The sequence below is a fragment of the Plectropomus leopardus genome, chromosome 19, assembly GCF_026936395.1.
Source record: "Plectropomus leopardus strain MGB_pleo_1.0 chromosome 19, ASM2693639v1, whole genome shotgun sequence".
NCBI lineage: Eukaryota > Metazoa > Chordata > Actinopteri > Perciformes > Serranidae > Plectropomus > Plectropomus leopardus.
In genome coordinates this window covers 16,132,024-16,149,914 of record NC_142194.1, presented here as the reverse complement: position 1 = coordinate 16,149,914, position 17,891 = coordinate 16,132,024, and the positions used below count along the sequence as shown (strand labels likewise).

Sequence of the window (17,891 nt, the reverse complement as noted above, 5' to 3'; positions counted from 1 at the left end):
TGTCCTTATGAGTCGTTGGGAAACAAGCACAAAGGTTTAAAGGTGCAGTTCACTCACAAATCAAAAATAGGTACAGGTAAGAGTAAAATCATGTATTTTTGATTTTGGGGTGAACTGTCGCTTTAAGAGGTTGAATAAATGCAGATGAATCCCCATTTCTGCCGGAACAATTCAGTCCACTATGGAGCCCCTAAAATCCTGAATTTTTTTTTTTCTTTTAGTCTTGTGGGAACAAGTTATAATTCAGTGAGCACAAAATTTAAAAAATCACCTTTCGGGAAAATGGCCAAAACAAACCAAACTGAAGATAGGTCTTAAGCAAAAGTGGCATTTGTCTTGTATAATTTGAACAATCAAGCTGAGCTTTAAACTGTCCATTTACATATGATGTTTTATATGTCATTTAAAACATTTGAATGTAAACTAGAATGATTTGAGGTGAAAGTGTTGATTAACAGCAGAGTTGTTCTGGTAGCTAAAGAGTTTTTTTTTTTTCAACTGGCCTGGGCAGTAAAGATCAACCCCTGACCTTTGACCTGTACCTGTATTAGAAACCTATTTTAACACAGGCCAGACTGTATCATAATAACTCCAACTAACAGAATCTGCAGTCAGCTTGATGCTTTGTTTATGAAAACATCATTGCAGACCGAAATTGTAAAATGATCCTTGATGTCACTTGCATATTCAAATCACAATTTTCAAAAGATACCCAAATTGCAAAGTCTGGTCCGTAAATACAGCCCGATCCTCAAGGTCAGATTTAACAGATCTCGGCTTGTGATAAATAAAAACTGGAAATCTTTATTTGCTTTGTGGGTATTTTATCTATTCTTGTTTTATTTCAGGTAAAAGCAATCGAGGAGTCACTGCTGATGAGAAATGTTTGTCCATGCCCATCCACGCTTCCAGAATCTAACCTCAAATTTCAGTGAGTCTTCAGAGGACGTGCGTGGACACTGTGAGGACATGATGGCAGGTATTATCATCTGGGCTTCTCTCGGCTCTCTCTTCTCTCTGGTTGGATGTCCTGCGTGTGTTGCTGTTCTCTGGGAACTTTCTCAGAGACACAGAGCAGGAACCCCCGTCTCCCCCAACGATGTCTTCATGCTCAACCTGACCATCATGGACTTGGTCTTCTTGGTTTTTGTCCCATTTGGACTGTGTAACTTCTTCCTGTGGAACATCAGATCCATTCAAATGGTGAGCGATTTTCTGTACGCCCTGAACCTGGCTGGACGACCTCTTTTCACAGCATGTATCTGTCTGGACTGTTACCTGGCTGTGGTCAATCCTGTCACCTACCGCACCAGGAAGAGTCTGACTCCCCGTGTCCTCATGGCTGCTGCCGTGTGGACTGTCACCGTGGCTCAAGGGACCACCTTCACAGTCGTCGATGAGATGAACCACAGCGCCTGGGCCATGTTTGTGTACATCATAGCCCTGCCCATCATTATCGTGTGTGATGTCTCCATCCTCTGGACTCTGAAGAGATCCACCCGTACGGACGGAGACCTCCACCCCAGGAAGAAGAAGGCTCTCCAGATCATCACCAACAGCATGGTCATGACCGTCACCTCGTACGTCCCCCCGGTGCTGGCATACATCCTCGGGGATCTGCTCATCAGTGATGACAGAGTGTATGAATGCTTTTTAGCAATACCCATCCTGATAACCCCGACTGCAGGGAGTGTGATCATGCCTCTGCTCTATTTGGGGAATCTGGGTAGTTTGAAGAGGTCAGAAGGTCAGGCTGGGGGAGATATTAGCTGAAAACGTAATTTGAGAAGAAATAGCACAGAAATTTGGAAATAATTAGTAAAAAGTCACAGAAAAAACGGAAAAAAACCCCACAAAAAAGAATAGAAACAAAACAAAACAAAACAAAACAAGAAAATGACCCTAAGAAAGTGTGAAAAATAAAATCTTTAAAAAATTCTGACAATATATATATATATATATATATATATGTTTGTGTATATATATATTTTAAAATATATAATTAATATATAATATAAATCTAAACATGGTTTTCTGATCGCACATTTCTTGCCAAGTTGCTCATTGCCTTGTTCCCATGTTTTAAAAGAAAAGAAAAGAAATCAGAACCAATTTTCTAAGGTTCTGTAGGTTAAAATGCTTGTGAAAGGCATCTGAACACAGAAAAACAAATCATTCCAGGTTCTAAAGGGTTAAAACAAACAGATTTTGGCATGAAACTTCCCCAGCTGATTTCTTACATTAAGATTATTGTTTTTTTTTATATGTTTTTGGGAATTTTAAATATGCAAAGGATGCATTATCTAACTAAATATGTGTATATTTGCATGCACATCCCATCAGAAATGTGAAATGGAATAAAGTTGGGTTCAAAACTCTTGTTTCATTTTGTTGACACATTAGAGTCAAAGGTTTTTGAACAACAGCCTGACGCAAAAATCTTAAACCAAAGTAGAAAAATAAACAAAAAAATACAACCCTTTTTTGTCCGTCTGTTTTTGTGAAACACTCTTTGAATTACTTGTGATTTGTTGGAAAATACATTTTTCCATTACACAGTGTACTTTCCCCAACATACATGTTCAGTGCCACAGAATGTAAATGATACTTGTTTGTACCTGCACGCCTGTGTGACAACAACTGTCATGAAAGATGAGCTTTCCACCTTCATCATTTAAATTAGCAACAGATCATTTTACACAAGGACCCAATGGTAAATCCATTGAGGAAAATAATCTTTCAGAAATCCAGTTAATGTGCTTGTGAATAAAAGTAAGGCATTTTCCTGTATGTTTGTTTTTTGCCTCATTTGATTTTTAGCCATTGTTTGTGGTTTAATACAATTAATATAAAGGTTTGGGATTTCTTTCTAATTATCCAGCTAAAAGTAGCTCAGATATGGTTTTCCTTAGAAAAATCCACCAGTAATCCCATCACTACAGCATGCTGAGAGATGTAGTACCTCCAGCGGCGCCCAGAACCACCTCAGCTGAGCAGTCACCTGTTCTTTACTACAGTATGAAGTATCTGTGGTTTACTATCAATAATCATGAGCAAGAACAACTGAGTTCAACAGTTTTATTGTGAGTTTTATTTTGTAAGGCATTTAGCTATTGATTTAAATTGAAATATATATACATTTATTAATATATAAATGTAAACACTTTTCTTTTTATTCTTTTGTTTTTATTTACAATTATGTACATTAAGTAGCACAAAAGAGGGCAGCAGTGAGACGGTTAAATGTAGGTGTAGCATCAGGCTCCTCAATAATCAATATCAGCAGTGCAGGTGCACTTCCTTTGCTTGTCCTGCAAAGGGAAACAGGTCGGAGAAAAGTTTGCATCAGTGCTCACACGACCACAAAGATGCTTTTGGTATGTATATGTTTTGCATATTTGTTTGACAGTAAAATAAATAACGATGATCCGTGACCGACAGAGTTAAGTATGTTTAGTATGTTTTTCTGATTCTATCTTAACAGTAAATCAAAACATTAGTGTAAACACAATATATCACACATATAATGAGCAGCAACACACAAGAAAAACATGACAAATGAAATCAGGGAGAGAACCACATAAAAACATGTTAAACACAGGTGTAGATTTCAGAAAAGGAGGTGGGGGACATGGCCCCCTCACGAGTGTGTAGGGGCACCAACACCACAAACTGACACAAAAAAAACCCCTCAAAATTAAAAATAATAATAATAATAATCTCAACATTTTCTGGCAGAGGATCTTTACATTATGCCTAAATAAAAACAAGGATTTTTTTTTTAACTTCAAGGATTTAAAGAACAAAATCCAGTTTTTCTTTCCCTCCCATTCCTTCATTCTTCCATCCATCCCTTCTTCCCCTCTTTCACTATTTTGTAGAAAGTAACTTATATGCTTCAAGAAAATGTAGTGGAGTAAAAGTGAAAGCTGACAACCTCTTAATGGTGTAATGTAATAAAATATTCTGACCTCGTTACATTACACCACTGTGTAAGAGGAGAAAGCAGATATTAGCGGAGGAGGCATGAATTAAGAATTCCTGAACCTAAAATGATCAAATTTTCCCTGATTTTTTAGGTGGAGTATTGGCATGACAGCAGATCCCAAACTGGAAGTGATGGTCATGGGAATACCAACAGAACAAATGAGGGTGCTGAGATCGCTGTTCAGGAGCCGACCGACTGCAAACAGAAGCATGGGAGGAATGTAAGACAAGACTGTCATCACCAGACTGTTGATGAGAGTCTGAATGGCTCTTTGTTTCTGCGGATGGATGCTTTTTCTGCCCAGGTCAGACTTATTTAGTTCATGGAGGATGAAAGAATCGCAGATTCCAATTATTACCATAGCTATGATATATGGTACAATGGAAAACATGGTGATGTATAACTTGAAACAAAGAAAGTATGCAATCCCAACAGCAATTGTCAAAGTCCAAACGATTCCCGCAGTCACAACCCTGGGAGTCAGACTTTTCCTCTTGTGGTAAGTGATTGGATGAACCACAGCCAGGTAACAGTCCACACAGATACAAGCCATCAGGAGGGGTCTCCCACACGTGCTCAAGGCATAAAAACTGTTCCAAGTCGCTTCAAATGGCCAACTATACCAGATCAAATGATTTAATAACCCAGGTGGGATGAGGAGCAAGAAGATAAAATCCATGGCGGAGAGGTTCAGTATGAAAAAATCATTTGGTGTGAGGGAAGTTCCTCCCTTGTATGTCTTAAACATCCCCCAGATGATGACGACTGATGCAGGAAAACCGAGAATAAAGCACAGCACTTCAAAAAAAGCCCAAACGTATAAATCATCTTTAAAGCCTTGACAAATCTCAAAATCAAATTGTTCCCAGACAAATTCGAACAGGGCAGAGTTGTTGGCCAGAGGCTTGAAGCAAAGTTGTACCTGAAGTGACATTACTGAGCAGAGGAGTTTGGACAATAACAGACCTGAGGGACACAGTTAACATACATTAGAGAAAGAACATTACATACTATAATATGTGTAAAGAACAGACGAACATTTGCACTTCAAGGAGCTCAAAGTTTGACGCAACATAGAAAATGTTCAGTCTATCATTTCTTCTACAACACGTTGGTTGATGCGTGAAAAAATAGACACTACTGTACCTTTTTTACGAGGTTTTGTTCAGACGTTTTTACTGAGGTGCAGCTGTGTCTTGATGCCTTGTGAACAAACATCTGTGGGGACCGCTGCAAGTGTTTGTTCGCAGACATCCAAACTCATGACCTGGTGTCAGTTTTGCAAATCATATAGATATGGAAAAAGAGCAGACCTGAAGGGAACAGACGACTCACTGAGGCCCATAATGAGAGACATGAATATACAAAGTGATGTTTGTGTGTTTACATAATACACTCTGTTGATATCTTGTGACTAAGCAGCGAGCCAAAGTTCACATCACCAAAGTTACTACATTTAATCCCAAGGGGACACGACGAATGTCATGGCGATAAATCCATTATATGTGTAGTAACTTTTGCACCAATCCACGAAAGAGATGTTGAGTGAGGGTATAAAAGGTTCCATACCGTTCAGAGCATTTTGACTAAAAGAAATTGGTTCAGAACCTAAAAAGATGGTTCCCAGGTGGAACTAAAACATAGCAGGTTTCCTTTAACCTGAAATGTGATGTGGGATGACGTCATTGGATGTGTGATATTCCACAGGTTGGAGAGAGAGGATAAAGAAGCTAACATTGAAGAAGTCAAGTGGGAAGTCATCAGATTGTGCAGTGGTTTCATTAACAGTTGGTCTAGGTTTGTTTTTTGGTAAAAAAAAAACCCCAATTGTCTCTTCTAACAGAGCAAAAGTTGAAGGTTATCAGTGCAATTTTACAACCACTCTTTACTTTTGTTGTACATTGTGCAACAACCTCTGCAATGACACATCCTCGATTACAATGGTTCCACTGAAAAGTGATAGAAATGCAGGCTGGATCACTTAATAACACCGAGGTTCAAAGAGTCCTGAACGGCACCAGTTAAAAAACCAGAACTAATTTGGTGGAAAAGGGGTTTGTACAAAGTTCCACCCAGAACCCTTATAACTGTGGTTACATGGACATGAACAACCTGTTTATGAGGCTTAACCTGGTTATGATTGTATTCAGGATATGATGTTTACACAGAGAAATTAGGGTATTCACATTTTCACATACTGCATATATATCCCACTTTTTTTCAGAGTTCTCCAGCTACCATATTCTGGTTTCTCATAAATGGAAAATGCTGTTCACATGCTCAAGTTATGGAATACTCAAAAAAAAAACAAAAAAACCCAATCATAAACGGGTTACTTATGTCCATGTAAACGCACTGATGAGAGGTTTGACAGAAAACGTCTCTATGGGTGCTATCCCTGGGTGCTCCAGTTCATGAACCACATCCATCATGATTCTTGGAACTTCGGTGCCATTTGACAAATCACGCCATGTTTCCACCAGTTTTGAGGGGAATTATTGTAATCAAGGATGTGTCATTAGAGGTGTTGCACAGCACAAAATGGAAGTAAACGGGAGAAAAAACTGACTTATCACATAAATAACCTGCAAGTTTTTGTTCTTCCATCATAGAGTTTAGTTTTTGAAGCTAATTAAATGAACAAGTATGGACCAGCTATTAATGAGACCACTGCATGCTTTTTTTTTTTTTTTTAAATGGTTTTTAATCCCAATGATTTCTCACTCAATTTCTCATATGTCACCTTCTCTGGCCTCTCGTTTCAATCTGTACAACCTGATATGACTGATGTCGGATGTAAGGGGGAAAAGCAGAAATTAGCACAGGATGCTGCAAGAGTTAATAATTCCTGCAGCATCTGAGCCTGAAACAATCCAGTTTTCCCTGATTCTTTAGGTGGAGTATTGGCATAACAGCAGATCCCAAACTTGAAGTTGTGGTAGTTGGCAGAGCTACAGAACATATGAAGGTGCTGAGATTGCTGCTGAGGGGTCTCCCAATTTCTAACAAAAGCACAGGCAGAAGGTAAGACAAGACTGTCATCACCAGGCTGTTGATGAGGGTGTGGACGGCTCTTTGCTTCTGCGGGTGGATGTTTTTTCTGCCAGGGTCAGACGTAATTAGTTTGTGGAGGATGAGAGAGTCACAGATTCCAATTATTACCATAGCTATGGTGTATGGAATAATGGAAAACATGGTGTAGTATAACCAGAAACAAAGAAAATATATAATCCCGGTAGCAACTGTCAAGGTCCAAATGATGCCCACCATCACAAAGATGAACCACAGCCAGGTAACAGTCCACACAGATACAAGCCATCAGGAGGGGTCTCCCACACGTGCTCAAGGCATAAACACAGTTCCAAATCGCCTCAAATGGCCAACTCTTCCAGTAAAAATGGTTAAATAATCCTGGTGGGATGAAAAGCAAGAAGATAAAATCCATGACTGAGAGGTTCAGTATGTAAAAATCATTTGGTGTGAGGGGATTTCCTCTCTTGTATGTCTTGAACATCCCCTGGAAGATGACAATAGATGCTGGGAAACCCAGAACAGAGCACAACATTGTGAAAAAAGCCCAAACATATTTGCCCCCTTTATAGTCATTACACATGTGAAAATCATATTGTTCCCACACAAATCCGGATGGTGCAGAGTTGTTGGACAGACGCTCAGAATGAAGATGCATCTCAAGCAACATTATTGAGTAGAGTAGATTAAAAACCTGAGAGACAGAGAGTAATGTAGTGCATGAAAAATAAATATAAACATTCACATGATATGCTGCAAACAACAACCTGTGCATGCTACACATACTGTACCTTTTTAGAAGGTTTTGTAGGGCTGTTTGTAGGTGCTGCTGTGTCTTGTTATCTTGATCAAAGTGAAAAACATCTGTTGCAGCTGCTGCAAATGTTTGTGCATAGACTTTAATCAATCATGATCTCGTGTCAGTGGCAGTTTTATAAATGATATACTGATGGAAAACAGCAAACCCACAGAGCACAGGAGATTTCATTTGATTGCAAAAGCATGACTGAAAGGGAAGAAAAATGACCATAAATCATAACCCCCCACACATATACATCACAAATTTTTCCTACTTTTTTGATAATATCTAACAATCCCCGCATGCTAATTTTTAGATCATTTACTTGTCATCTTTAACACATTTTCTTTTTTTTTGCAATTTGCAGCACACTTCTTCACACTTCAAGTTGCTCGTTGCATTTTTCCCCAGATTTTCGAAAGAAATCAAACCAATTTTGTCAGGTTTCAGAGGTTTTTGTGCTTGTATAAAGTGTTTCAATGCAACGTAGGAAAACTGGTGTTGATCCAGGTGTTTAAGGGTCAAATATCCATTAACCTCTGCTCATCAAAAGTGATGCAAATTTCATCAGAATTTGCAAACACTGTTGTGGAAACTCATTTGTAAATCCCTGTTGGATGACCTGACAAACAAATGTTGTTTTAGCTATTTGCAGGTGGAAAAACACAAAATGCATGGCAGCTTAAATTACCTGTATGTGCTTTTCAGGCAAATTAGATGTCAGAACTTAGTTGTGTTTCTACAAACGTGCTGTCATTGCTGATGAATAATCTTACAAGACTGCTGGGGTTTATCAGAGGTCACTGCATTCAATGAGTAATCAGTGAGTTGAGTTTTAAAAAGAAACCAAATGTCAGGCCAAAGATCAGATGAGAGGAACATGTGTTGCCTTTATGTACACTGCATTGGCAACATTACTGATGTGCTCATGGTACATGCAAACACCCTGATACTCCTACAAGCATTAAGTGTAAGCATCAAAATCACAGCTAAATGACCAGAAAGGAACTTAAAATTACCATGACGATACACAAAAAGACCACAAAGACATGCAGACGAACTCCAAAGAGTGACAAAATAACTGCAAAAATAGGCCAAAACCCCCTGACAAAAGCCTGTTTTCCACTGCACAAAATCCCACTAAAATCTTCTAACATCTGGTTTTTGTTTGTAATGGGAAAGGTTACAATCGGCATTCACATCTGGGTCAAATGACTCTGCAATAGTCACAGGTATTAGTTGGCCCCAGCTCCGATCAGCAGTGCTGTAAGTATAACACCCAAGTGAACGCACTAATTTTAGCCCCTTTACTGGTACGATGGACCACAAAATAAACTCTGTCTCTGTCTGAGCAGTGGTCAAACATCGTTCCAAATTGCACCAAGCTTTAGAGAGAAATTGAATGAGTAAGAGATATATAAAAAGAAGGAACCACCTTAGCATTTTCAATGGCCTTTGTGCTGCTTCCAGCTGTTTACTATACCGTTTTCCTGCCTGTCCATGATGAAAGACATGTTATAGCAGTAAAAAGAAACACAGAAAGGCATAATCGTCTGCGGCAGAACCCTGTGCAGAGCTCTGGTCTACTGGAAATGGGATAGCAGTCTATCACCCATTTTTATTTGGGTTGTCCTGTGTTAAAAAAAAACATGCGTATAGGCAGTGCTGGGAGGGTTACTTTTTAAATGTAACAGGTGCTTACCCTGTTTAAAATGTAATGAGTCATGTAAGTATTTGAATTACTTCATAATGTAACATTACATTTAATAACCTTTTGATAACTTTTAGTGTTTTAAACAGGCCAATAAAGTTGAAAAGACTTAAAAACATAAGTATATGAATGATGCACTCAAATTTGTCTCAACATGTTTTCTGACCCACGGTGTCCAAAAATATGCTAAAAGATGGCATTTCTGCACAGTAGAAAGATATAAAGCAACAGAATGAATGTTTTGTTCAACATGTAAACTTTATACTAATTTTGTTTTTACACGTTAATTGATATAAAATTAATAATTAAAATTAATTAATTAATTAATATAAAACTTTAAAATGTGTAATAAAAAATAAGCAAAACAATTCACACAAATCTTACAGCTTTATGATATAACTAAACAGGTAAACAGCTGTGTGTGTTCATACTTGGGTCTATTTTATTTTCATTTTAGTCTGTCTGGTTTTAACCTACTTGTGCAATTATTTTTATTGTAATTTTTTGTATTGATCACTGAATGTAATGATTTCAGAACTGTTAATTGACGCTGCCTTCATGTGCTGTGCGTAAATTCTCCTTCCGCAACGCAGACAGTCTGTGGCCACAACTCATTGGAAATTCAAGTTCTGAGCGACACAGTCACAATTACAGCATTGCCGGGGTATTAACTCAGTCTTAAATTTCTCAGGAAGTTGAGGATAAACCAATTTGTAGCTCTCGCTTTACCAAAAACTATTTGGTGGGCCGTTTTTGTTCTCTAATGTAATATGAACGATTTTCCTGCCACCCCCTGAAGGCAGCACCAGCAGCATCGATGACGCTCATTATTTTTGTCCTCCTGGCGCCGCCATTGCTGCCAAATTACGATCATCTTTTAGCAGCTGTGTGCGGTTAATTTGAAACATTTAACGATTTTTTGGTTCGTAACGTGAAGCTTTTACCGCTAGCAGAGCGCCCAGACTACATGGACGCAACAGTTAGCAAGCTTGCTACTACAGAAACAACGTTAACAGAGACAAAAAAAATAGCTAACTAGCTGCGTTTGTCAAGTAAGCTAGCAGAGGTGGTCGCTGCGACGAAATTGGGCTTTTTTTTCCCTCCTGCCGCTAACAATTTCTCACCAGGCGGTTATTTTTTAGACGCTTGAAAATGTCGCTACACGGTAAACGTAAAGAAATCTACAAGTACGAGGCGCCATGGACAGTTTACGCCATGAACTGGAGTGTCCGACCGGACAAACGGTTCCGCCTGGCGCTCGGTAGCTTTGTGGAGGAGTACAATAACAAGGTAACTTCATCTTGTCCCATACTGCTTTTTAACGGCGAACATGACAGGTAGTGTCCACAGTACTGCACACACAGGGTTCCCACGTTTATGAAAAACATGGAAAAAAAAATAATGCAATTTCACAATCACATTTTCCAGGCCTGGAAAAGTCATGGAATTAGTGAAAATCATTAAATATTTTGGAAAAATCTGGGAAATTGGTTGTGTGTGATGAATTTGATTATAAAATGTGGCGATTTTTAAAATTATATATATATATTTTTTTTTTTTAAATTTATTATTATTTTTTTTAATAATAATGGGTTTGGGAGGCATGCTTTTTTCTTTTCATTTTTTGGCGATTTTCTTTGTTGCGATGTTTATAGAAAATTCTTGCTTTATTATGTATTATTTTATTTTTTAAGAAAAGGGGTTTGAATGGCATGTTTTCTTTAAAAAAATGCCAAAATGACACCATTGCCAGAAACTGCAAAAAATAACTAATTATTGTTGGATGTTTAAATTTCCGACGCTCCTTGAGCACATCATGTGGGGTGCTGAGATTATGTTTGAATCATAGACTGCATATTTAAGTTTTAATATACAGTCTATGGTTTGAATAGAGTTTGAATCTTATATGTCTGAAGAGTGGAAAGGATGTCTATGTTTTTAATTTTGGGTCCTAAAACAATCATTGAAACGTTTTGAAATTTTGTCCATGGCATTGTGTGGGAACCCTGAATTATATATGAGGATATTCAACTGATGCCAGTTTAGAATGTTTTTTGCTACCTGTCTGTGTGTTTATAAAATTCAAAGACACTTTTCATTGAAATGTAATGGGGAAGACCATTAGCAGATTATTTAAACAGATTTTATTTAAGTTTTTTTCTCATTTTTTTTATCCTGTCATTGTCCTTTATTTATTAATCTGTCCTGTTGCTATTTTTACATGGTGCATTACTGGAATTGGTTTGATCTGTGTTACTACACAATCTAATACTCTTTTTCTTGTAAAGCACCAATTTACTTATAAATCAGGTTGATAAAGCAGTGCTGTTGTCTGCATCTGCACCATTGTTGATACAATTCAACAGATTTCACTGGGCAATAAAGGATGTATTTTTTAACCCTTTTCTTTTTTGTATATATATTTGCTTGACATATTTACAACCATACTCAAAATGATATCTTAAAGTGTTCAGCTTGCTGTTTCTGTATGTTTGAGAACTAATTAATTTAACAAGCATTTGTTAATCCGCTAATACATTTTTCATTTATATATTCTCTTGACAGACTAGTGATTGGCATAGCAGCTAATATCAGCTGTGATTAAAAATGTCTTTTTTGAATATTGCTGTAAAAAAAAAAGTCATGTATCCCAAACTGAATGATCCCATCTGAGGATCCCAAGCATCATCACCACCTGTCAAAGACCTGATTCGCTGTGCTGTTCCCCCACTCAGTAACACTACTCTGACTCACCTAAGGTGAGTTGGTATTGTGTGTCCACAGGTTCAGATAGTTGGTCTGGAGGAGGAGAACTCAGAGTTTGTGTGTCGAAACACGTTCGACCATCCCTACCCCACCACCAAGGTCATGTGGATCCCTGACAGCAAAGGAGCGTACCCTGACCTGCTGGCCACCAGCGGAGACTACCTGAGAATCTGGAGGGTAAGAGGACCGGTCTGACCTGACCCATGACCCCTGTAGTTATAGAAATACGTTACAGAGACCGTCAGTCACTGTATTACATATCGTGTATTATATCTGTGTATTATATAATGTATACTGTTTGTCACCACTCTTTTGATCTAATAAGTAAGGCTCTTACATCACAGTATGGAAGGAAAAAGGTGTTTTTTTGGGGTTTTTTTTAAGAGACAAACGATCTTGGATACATTAATGCCATAAATGCTACAGAGGTTTTTTTTTCTTTCTTTCTTTCTTTTACGGTTTTACAAGTGTATGGTTTTATTTTTATTATTTTGGAATATTGTCTAAAATTATAATGAATGGATAATAATATGACCACAACCATAGCAAAGCCTGTGACTGAAAAAATTAAAATTCAATTAGACTGGAAAAAAGTAGTTTTACTCCCATTCCTCTTCGTCTCCGCATTCTTAATCCCATCTCTTTAGACTTCAAAATGCTGATAGTTTTTTTTTTTTGCATATTGAAAAATATAATGTGGTTCATTTGGTCCGTATTAACTCACCGAAGTGCACAAATATAGAAAAAAATGTGTTTCAACTGACAGGTGGGCGAGACGGAGACCCGACTGGAGTGCCTGCTCAACAACAACAAGAACTCTGACTTCTGTGCACCACTCACATCCTTCGACTGGAACGAGGTGGACCCAAACTTGTTAGGTAAAAACTCAGCCCCAGGTTACTTCACGGTCCCGCCCTTGACTTGGTTATTCATTGATAAATACCTCCATAGAAACTAGAAAATGTATGAGCTTTACTGAAATAAATTGACATCATTGTTTTGAAAATGGAGATTAAAATGTTTTTAATTATGTTTTCTGTGCAGGTACTTCCAGTATTGACACAACCTGTACCATCTGGGGGCTGGAGACTGGACAAGTGCTGGGCAGGGTCAACTTAGTTTCGGGTCATGTCAAAACGCAGCTCATTGCCCATGACAAAGAGGTAAATGTTCTGATATGATTATCAGACCTGTGTTAAATAAAAAAGTACTTACATACAATAATCTTGTAAATTTTCCACCTTCCACGTCACGCCCTCTTCACCTCACTGATCAGAGCGCACTGTCTGGTTGCATTGCAGGTGTATGACATCTCTTTTAGCAGAGCGGGTGGTGGCAGGGATATGTTTGCCTCAGTGGGAGCGGACGGCTCGGTCCGCATGTTTGACCTCCGTCATCTCGAACACAGCACTATCATCTATGAAGACCCTCAGCACCACCCACTGCTCCGGCTCTGCTGGAACAAGCAGGACCCCAACTACCTGGTCACCATGGCGATGGACAGCATGGAGGTAAGAGCTGCTCCCTCTGTAAATACATGCTATAAATACTGAAGCCTGTAAACTTCTCTTTGACTCTGTTTTTGTGCCTGTGTATATAAAGCAGGGTTGCTGCGGGTCCTTAAAAAGTCTTAAGAGGCATTGAATTCATTAATATAAAAAGAATGCCTTAATTTTAATTAAAATGCCTTAAATCAGTATTTCACAAGTCTTAAAAATGCTCAGACATTGCAAGCATTATTTCATGAGTCATTTTTTTTTTACATTGCATTGTAAAATGTCAAAATAGGTGGTGACATCTACTTTTTATGTCCTTCAATAGAAATCACAGAAAAGGTTGTCGACAAAAGCCAGGCATTTTCCAGTTCTAGCCAGTTCTAACTTTTTCACTGGACTAGAAAGTTTTATGTAACAACAAACAGTTTTAAGTTATGGGGAAACATAATTTCTGGCATCATATTCTGTTTTTCTATGTTTAACACTTTATATGCTTGTAAGCAATCAGCCTACATGTTGGGATTGTACATTGTCAAAACCCCAAATTACTTTGAGACTTATAAAACTATATGTTTTCTTTACATAGACTTCTAAAATGTTTGAAATTACAAATATGAAATAAACATTTTAAGACTCAGAATGGAATATATTTGATTTTACATATTTATCCTATAAATCTGCTGCTAGTAAACATACATTTCTATTTTCCATATCCTCAGGTGGTGATCTTAGATGTGCGTGTGCCTTGTACTCCGGTAGCCAGACTGAACAACCACAGGGCCTGTGTGAATGGAATCGCCTGGGCGCCACACTCCTCCTGCCACATCTGCACAGCAGGTATGCAGGCTTTACTGAACACACAGTTTACAGTATTCACACAGAGGCTTGTTTGCAGGTTGAGGGGTTTTTTTAAAAAATGTATTTGCCATCGAAGGAGAGAACGAACGTCTCCAAACATGAACATCATTGCAATAACTGACAACGAGCACGAGAGGGAGCCATTCTTTCGCTGCACGTGTAAACTTAACATAGCAATGTTACAAAGTGTGGAAATTGGTGTCTCTTTTGATACCACAAGTAAGATTCTACAAAAATAGCTTTAAGCACTGTTTGAAGAGGACAATATTTTCTTTGGTTAAATATCAAGTCAAGTTGTCCGGCATCATATGAAAGTGGAAAGGAAGACCACCCCCTCAGGTGCTGCAGTGATTAACCAGTTAGTTAGATCAGTCAACTGTTGAGATTAAGTTTTTGTTTGTTTGTTTGTTTGGTTTTTTTTAGAAAACGTGATTCCAGCTACTTAAATGTGAATATTTTCTTTTTTTTTCTTCTTCTCTATGAAAGTAAACTGAATATCTTTGGATTGTGGGTGACATCTCGGAGTTTTGGAAACACTGTATTTATCTCTTTTTTATGATAGTTCATACACCAAACAACAAGTTAATATATTGAGAAAATGATAAACAGACTTTTGGACAATAAAAATGGTCATTAAGTTGCAGAACTAATGCAAGCCAACAGTAAAAGAAATGATAACACTTGATGAAATTAACCCACAAGGATAAAGAATCGTCTAACAGAGGGAACTATTCAGATCATCTGCTAACAATTGATCACGAGATGCGGTAGGATCTGATTAGGCTCTTGAGGACAAATGATTCATAACATCAGATGCTGGCTTAAAGATGATTAAGCAGAGCAGGGTGATGAAGAAAAAAGAAAATGGCAGAGCTTTTTATAATATTAATATTATAAACCACGATAATTTAGCACAAAACAACCCTATAGTACAGCCACATGCAAATTATTGTGTAAAAATAAAATTCAGTTAACAGTTTGCACATCGCATTGATTCACTGATGTTCTGTAAAAAACAACATTGCAGATGTCATGCTGTGAAAATCATGTCCCTTTCTTGTTTGTCTCGCTTTCATGTTTTTATGTTTTCTATAAAACCATGGTGTAGTATAGCCGTTAACCAGATTCAGACCACTAACCCACAGTATTTAGTGACACAATTCTCTTCCTGTTTAAATAACATAAATCAATTCAAATCCAACCTCCTCTCTCTAGCGGAGGACCACCAGGCTCTAATCTGGGACATCCAGCAGATGCCGCGGGCCATCGAGGACCCTATACTGGCCTACACAGCTGAGGGAGAGATCAATAACGTCCAGTGGGCCACCACTCAGCCCGACTGGATCGCTATCTGCTACAACAACTGCCTGGAAATCCTCCGAGTGTGAGCTACTGCCACGAAGAAAAAAGGCAACTTGAAACCATTCTCAGTTGGATTTACAAGCTGTTTATGAAGGACAGAGCAATATTCAGTTCACGTTCGTATTTGGTTCATGTCTATAACAGATTATGTGTGTAACACTTTTTTTCCAACCGAGTTAGAACTTTAGTAAGTCAGCGCTTGACTTTGTGAAAAAAACAAAAAAAACAAGACGTCCTTTATCGGAAAACTCGAAGGACCGCCAAAACAAAAATGGCAAACTTTTGTCATGTGAAGACATGAACAAAGATTCAGTAGCCTTAAAGCTTTCAGCATGTTGTCTCACAGACAAAAAGGCCAGTCAGTTTCATGTTTTTATATGGTGCGTTGTATATAGAGTTTGACCCTTTGCAACATCCTCAACCATTTATATTTTTATGATGCAGCAAAAATGTAGTTTAGCCACATTTAAAAGTGAATTGAATGCGGTTTTTAGTGTTCATATATTCAACAGTTTTTTAACCTATAAACATGTATTTTATTCAACTTAATATCATTTGTGATATGACAAACATCTCTGTTCCGATACATTATTAATTATATGTGCAAATATTTACTAGTATTAACCACTGACCATAATACAGATTTGTTTTTGGAATTTGTGCACCAATTATTTTATTCGTACGATTATACATAAATCAACAGTCCCTCACAGACCATTATACAGAAGTTTTATATTTAGATGACAACTATTTCACAGTGAGGTGACGCATCAACAAATTGATAAGAATCTACAGTACAGATTTACAGTTAGATCTGATAGGTTGAAAAGGTGTATTATAACAGTTACTGTATAATACTGAGCAAACACTGCCTGAAGTACATCAACCAAGACCTCTAAATTAGAGAGAAACTTACATTTTTGTCTATCTGCTTAGAAAACTGATATTGTATATTGAATGCCTAAGTCCTGTTGTGATATTGAGTTCTGTTGTGATGTTGGGACAGGGGTGGGGCACGAAGACGTGAAGTGAACAGGAGTTATTTCTTACTTGTAGGTGTTTCAGTACGGGGTCATGATGTGTGATTGTTTGCTTAACATAAAATCGGAAAACTACTTGTTCACAATTTATTTTCCCAAAGTGGGGCCAGATCAGGTCCAATGGTGAGGCACCGACTTCCACCAATGAGTAAATAGGAAACGCAGTACAAATATTGGCCCAATATTGGCCATGTACATATCTTCATCAAAATTCTTTAATAGCCAAATTGAATAGCCAAATTGAATATCAAATATCAAAAATGTTTGTGATTCAGATTTTTTGGGGAAAAAAATCAGTCCAGAAATTATCAGATTATCTCAAAGGAAAATGATTGACATTGTGGAAAATGCAGAAGTGCTGTTTCGCTAAGAATTAGTTGGCAAGATTTATACCACACTTGTGTGTCTCAGTCAGGAGTTGGTTATCTTAGCTTCACTTAGCACAAAGACTGAAATCAGGGAAACTGTTAACGTGGTTTTACATGGTGTTCAATGACAGACTATTTTCTGGACAAGACCAAGGGGCCAGATGCATAAAAATGCACAAAAACCATGCATACGCCTTTTCCCTCACATAAACAAGCACATGTCGCACATGTTGTTTGACCTTCTGACATTGCACCGCAAAAATGTAATGTGATGAATCAATGATAGACATGCTGCAAATATCCACAGCTGTGCATAATGACGGCTGCTCTGGTACTGTTGGAGAACCTCGACAAAGCAGCACAGCCTGTTAAGTTGCCGTTTTTTACTGTATTTCGCATGACAGGTGTAATGAATGGTGGAGGGCCACACGTGACAGTATGCAAACAGATGTTTGAGGGCGTTTTTGCATCCA

General features: G+C 38.0%; 2 protein-coding genes across 2 annotated transcripts; both read left to right on the top strand.

Moving 5' to 3' along the window:
- The first annotated feature begins 1,200 nt into the window (after positions 1-1,200).
- Positions 1,201-4,212, top strand: LOC148186332 (lysophosphatidic acid receptor 4-like). Its single transcript, XM_088070477.1, has 2 exons — positions 1,201-1,739; positions 4,080-4,212. The coding sequence occupies exons 1-2, from the start codon at positions 1,201-1,203 to the stop codon at positions 4,210-4,212; spliced, it is 672 nt and encodes a 223-aa protein (XP_087926603.1).
- Positions 4,213-10,350: 6,138 nt separating this feature from the next.
- Positions 10,351-17,125, top strand: LOC121959259 (DDB1- and CUL4-associated factor 7-like). The gene is made up of 7 exons (XM_042508491.2): positions 10,351-10,818; positions 12,313-12,471; positions 13,061-13,172; positions 13,339-13,457; positions 13,596-13,805; positions 14,510-14,627; positions 15,864-17,125. The coding sequence occupies exons 1-7, from the start codon at positions 10,681-10,683 to the stop codon at positions 16,034-16,036; spliced, it is 1,029 nt and encodes a 342-aa protein (XP_042364425.1). The 5' UTR covers positions 10,351-10,680; the 3' UTR covers positions 16,037-17,125.
- Positions 17,126-17,891: the final 766 nt, after the last annotated feature.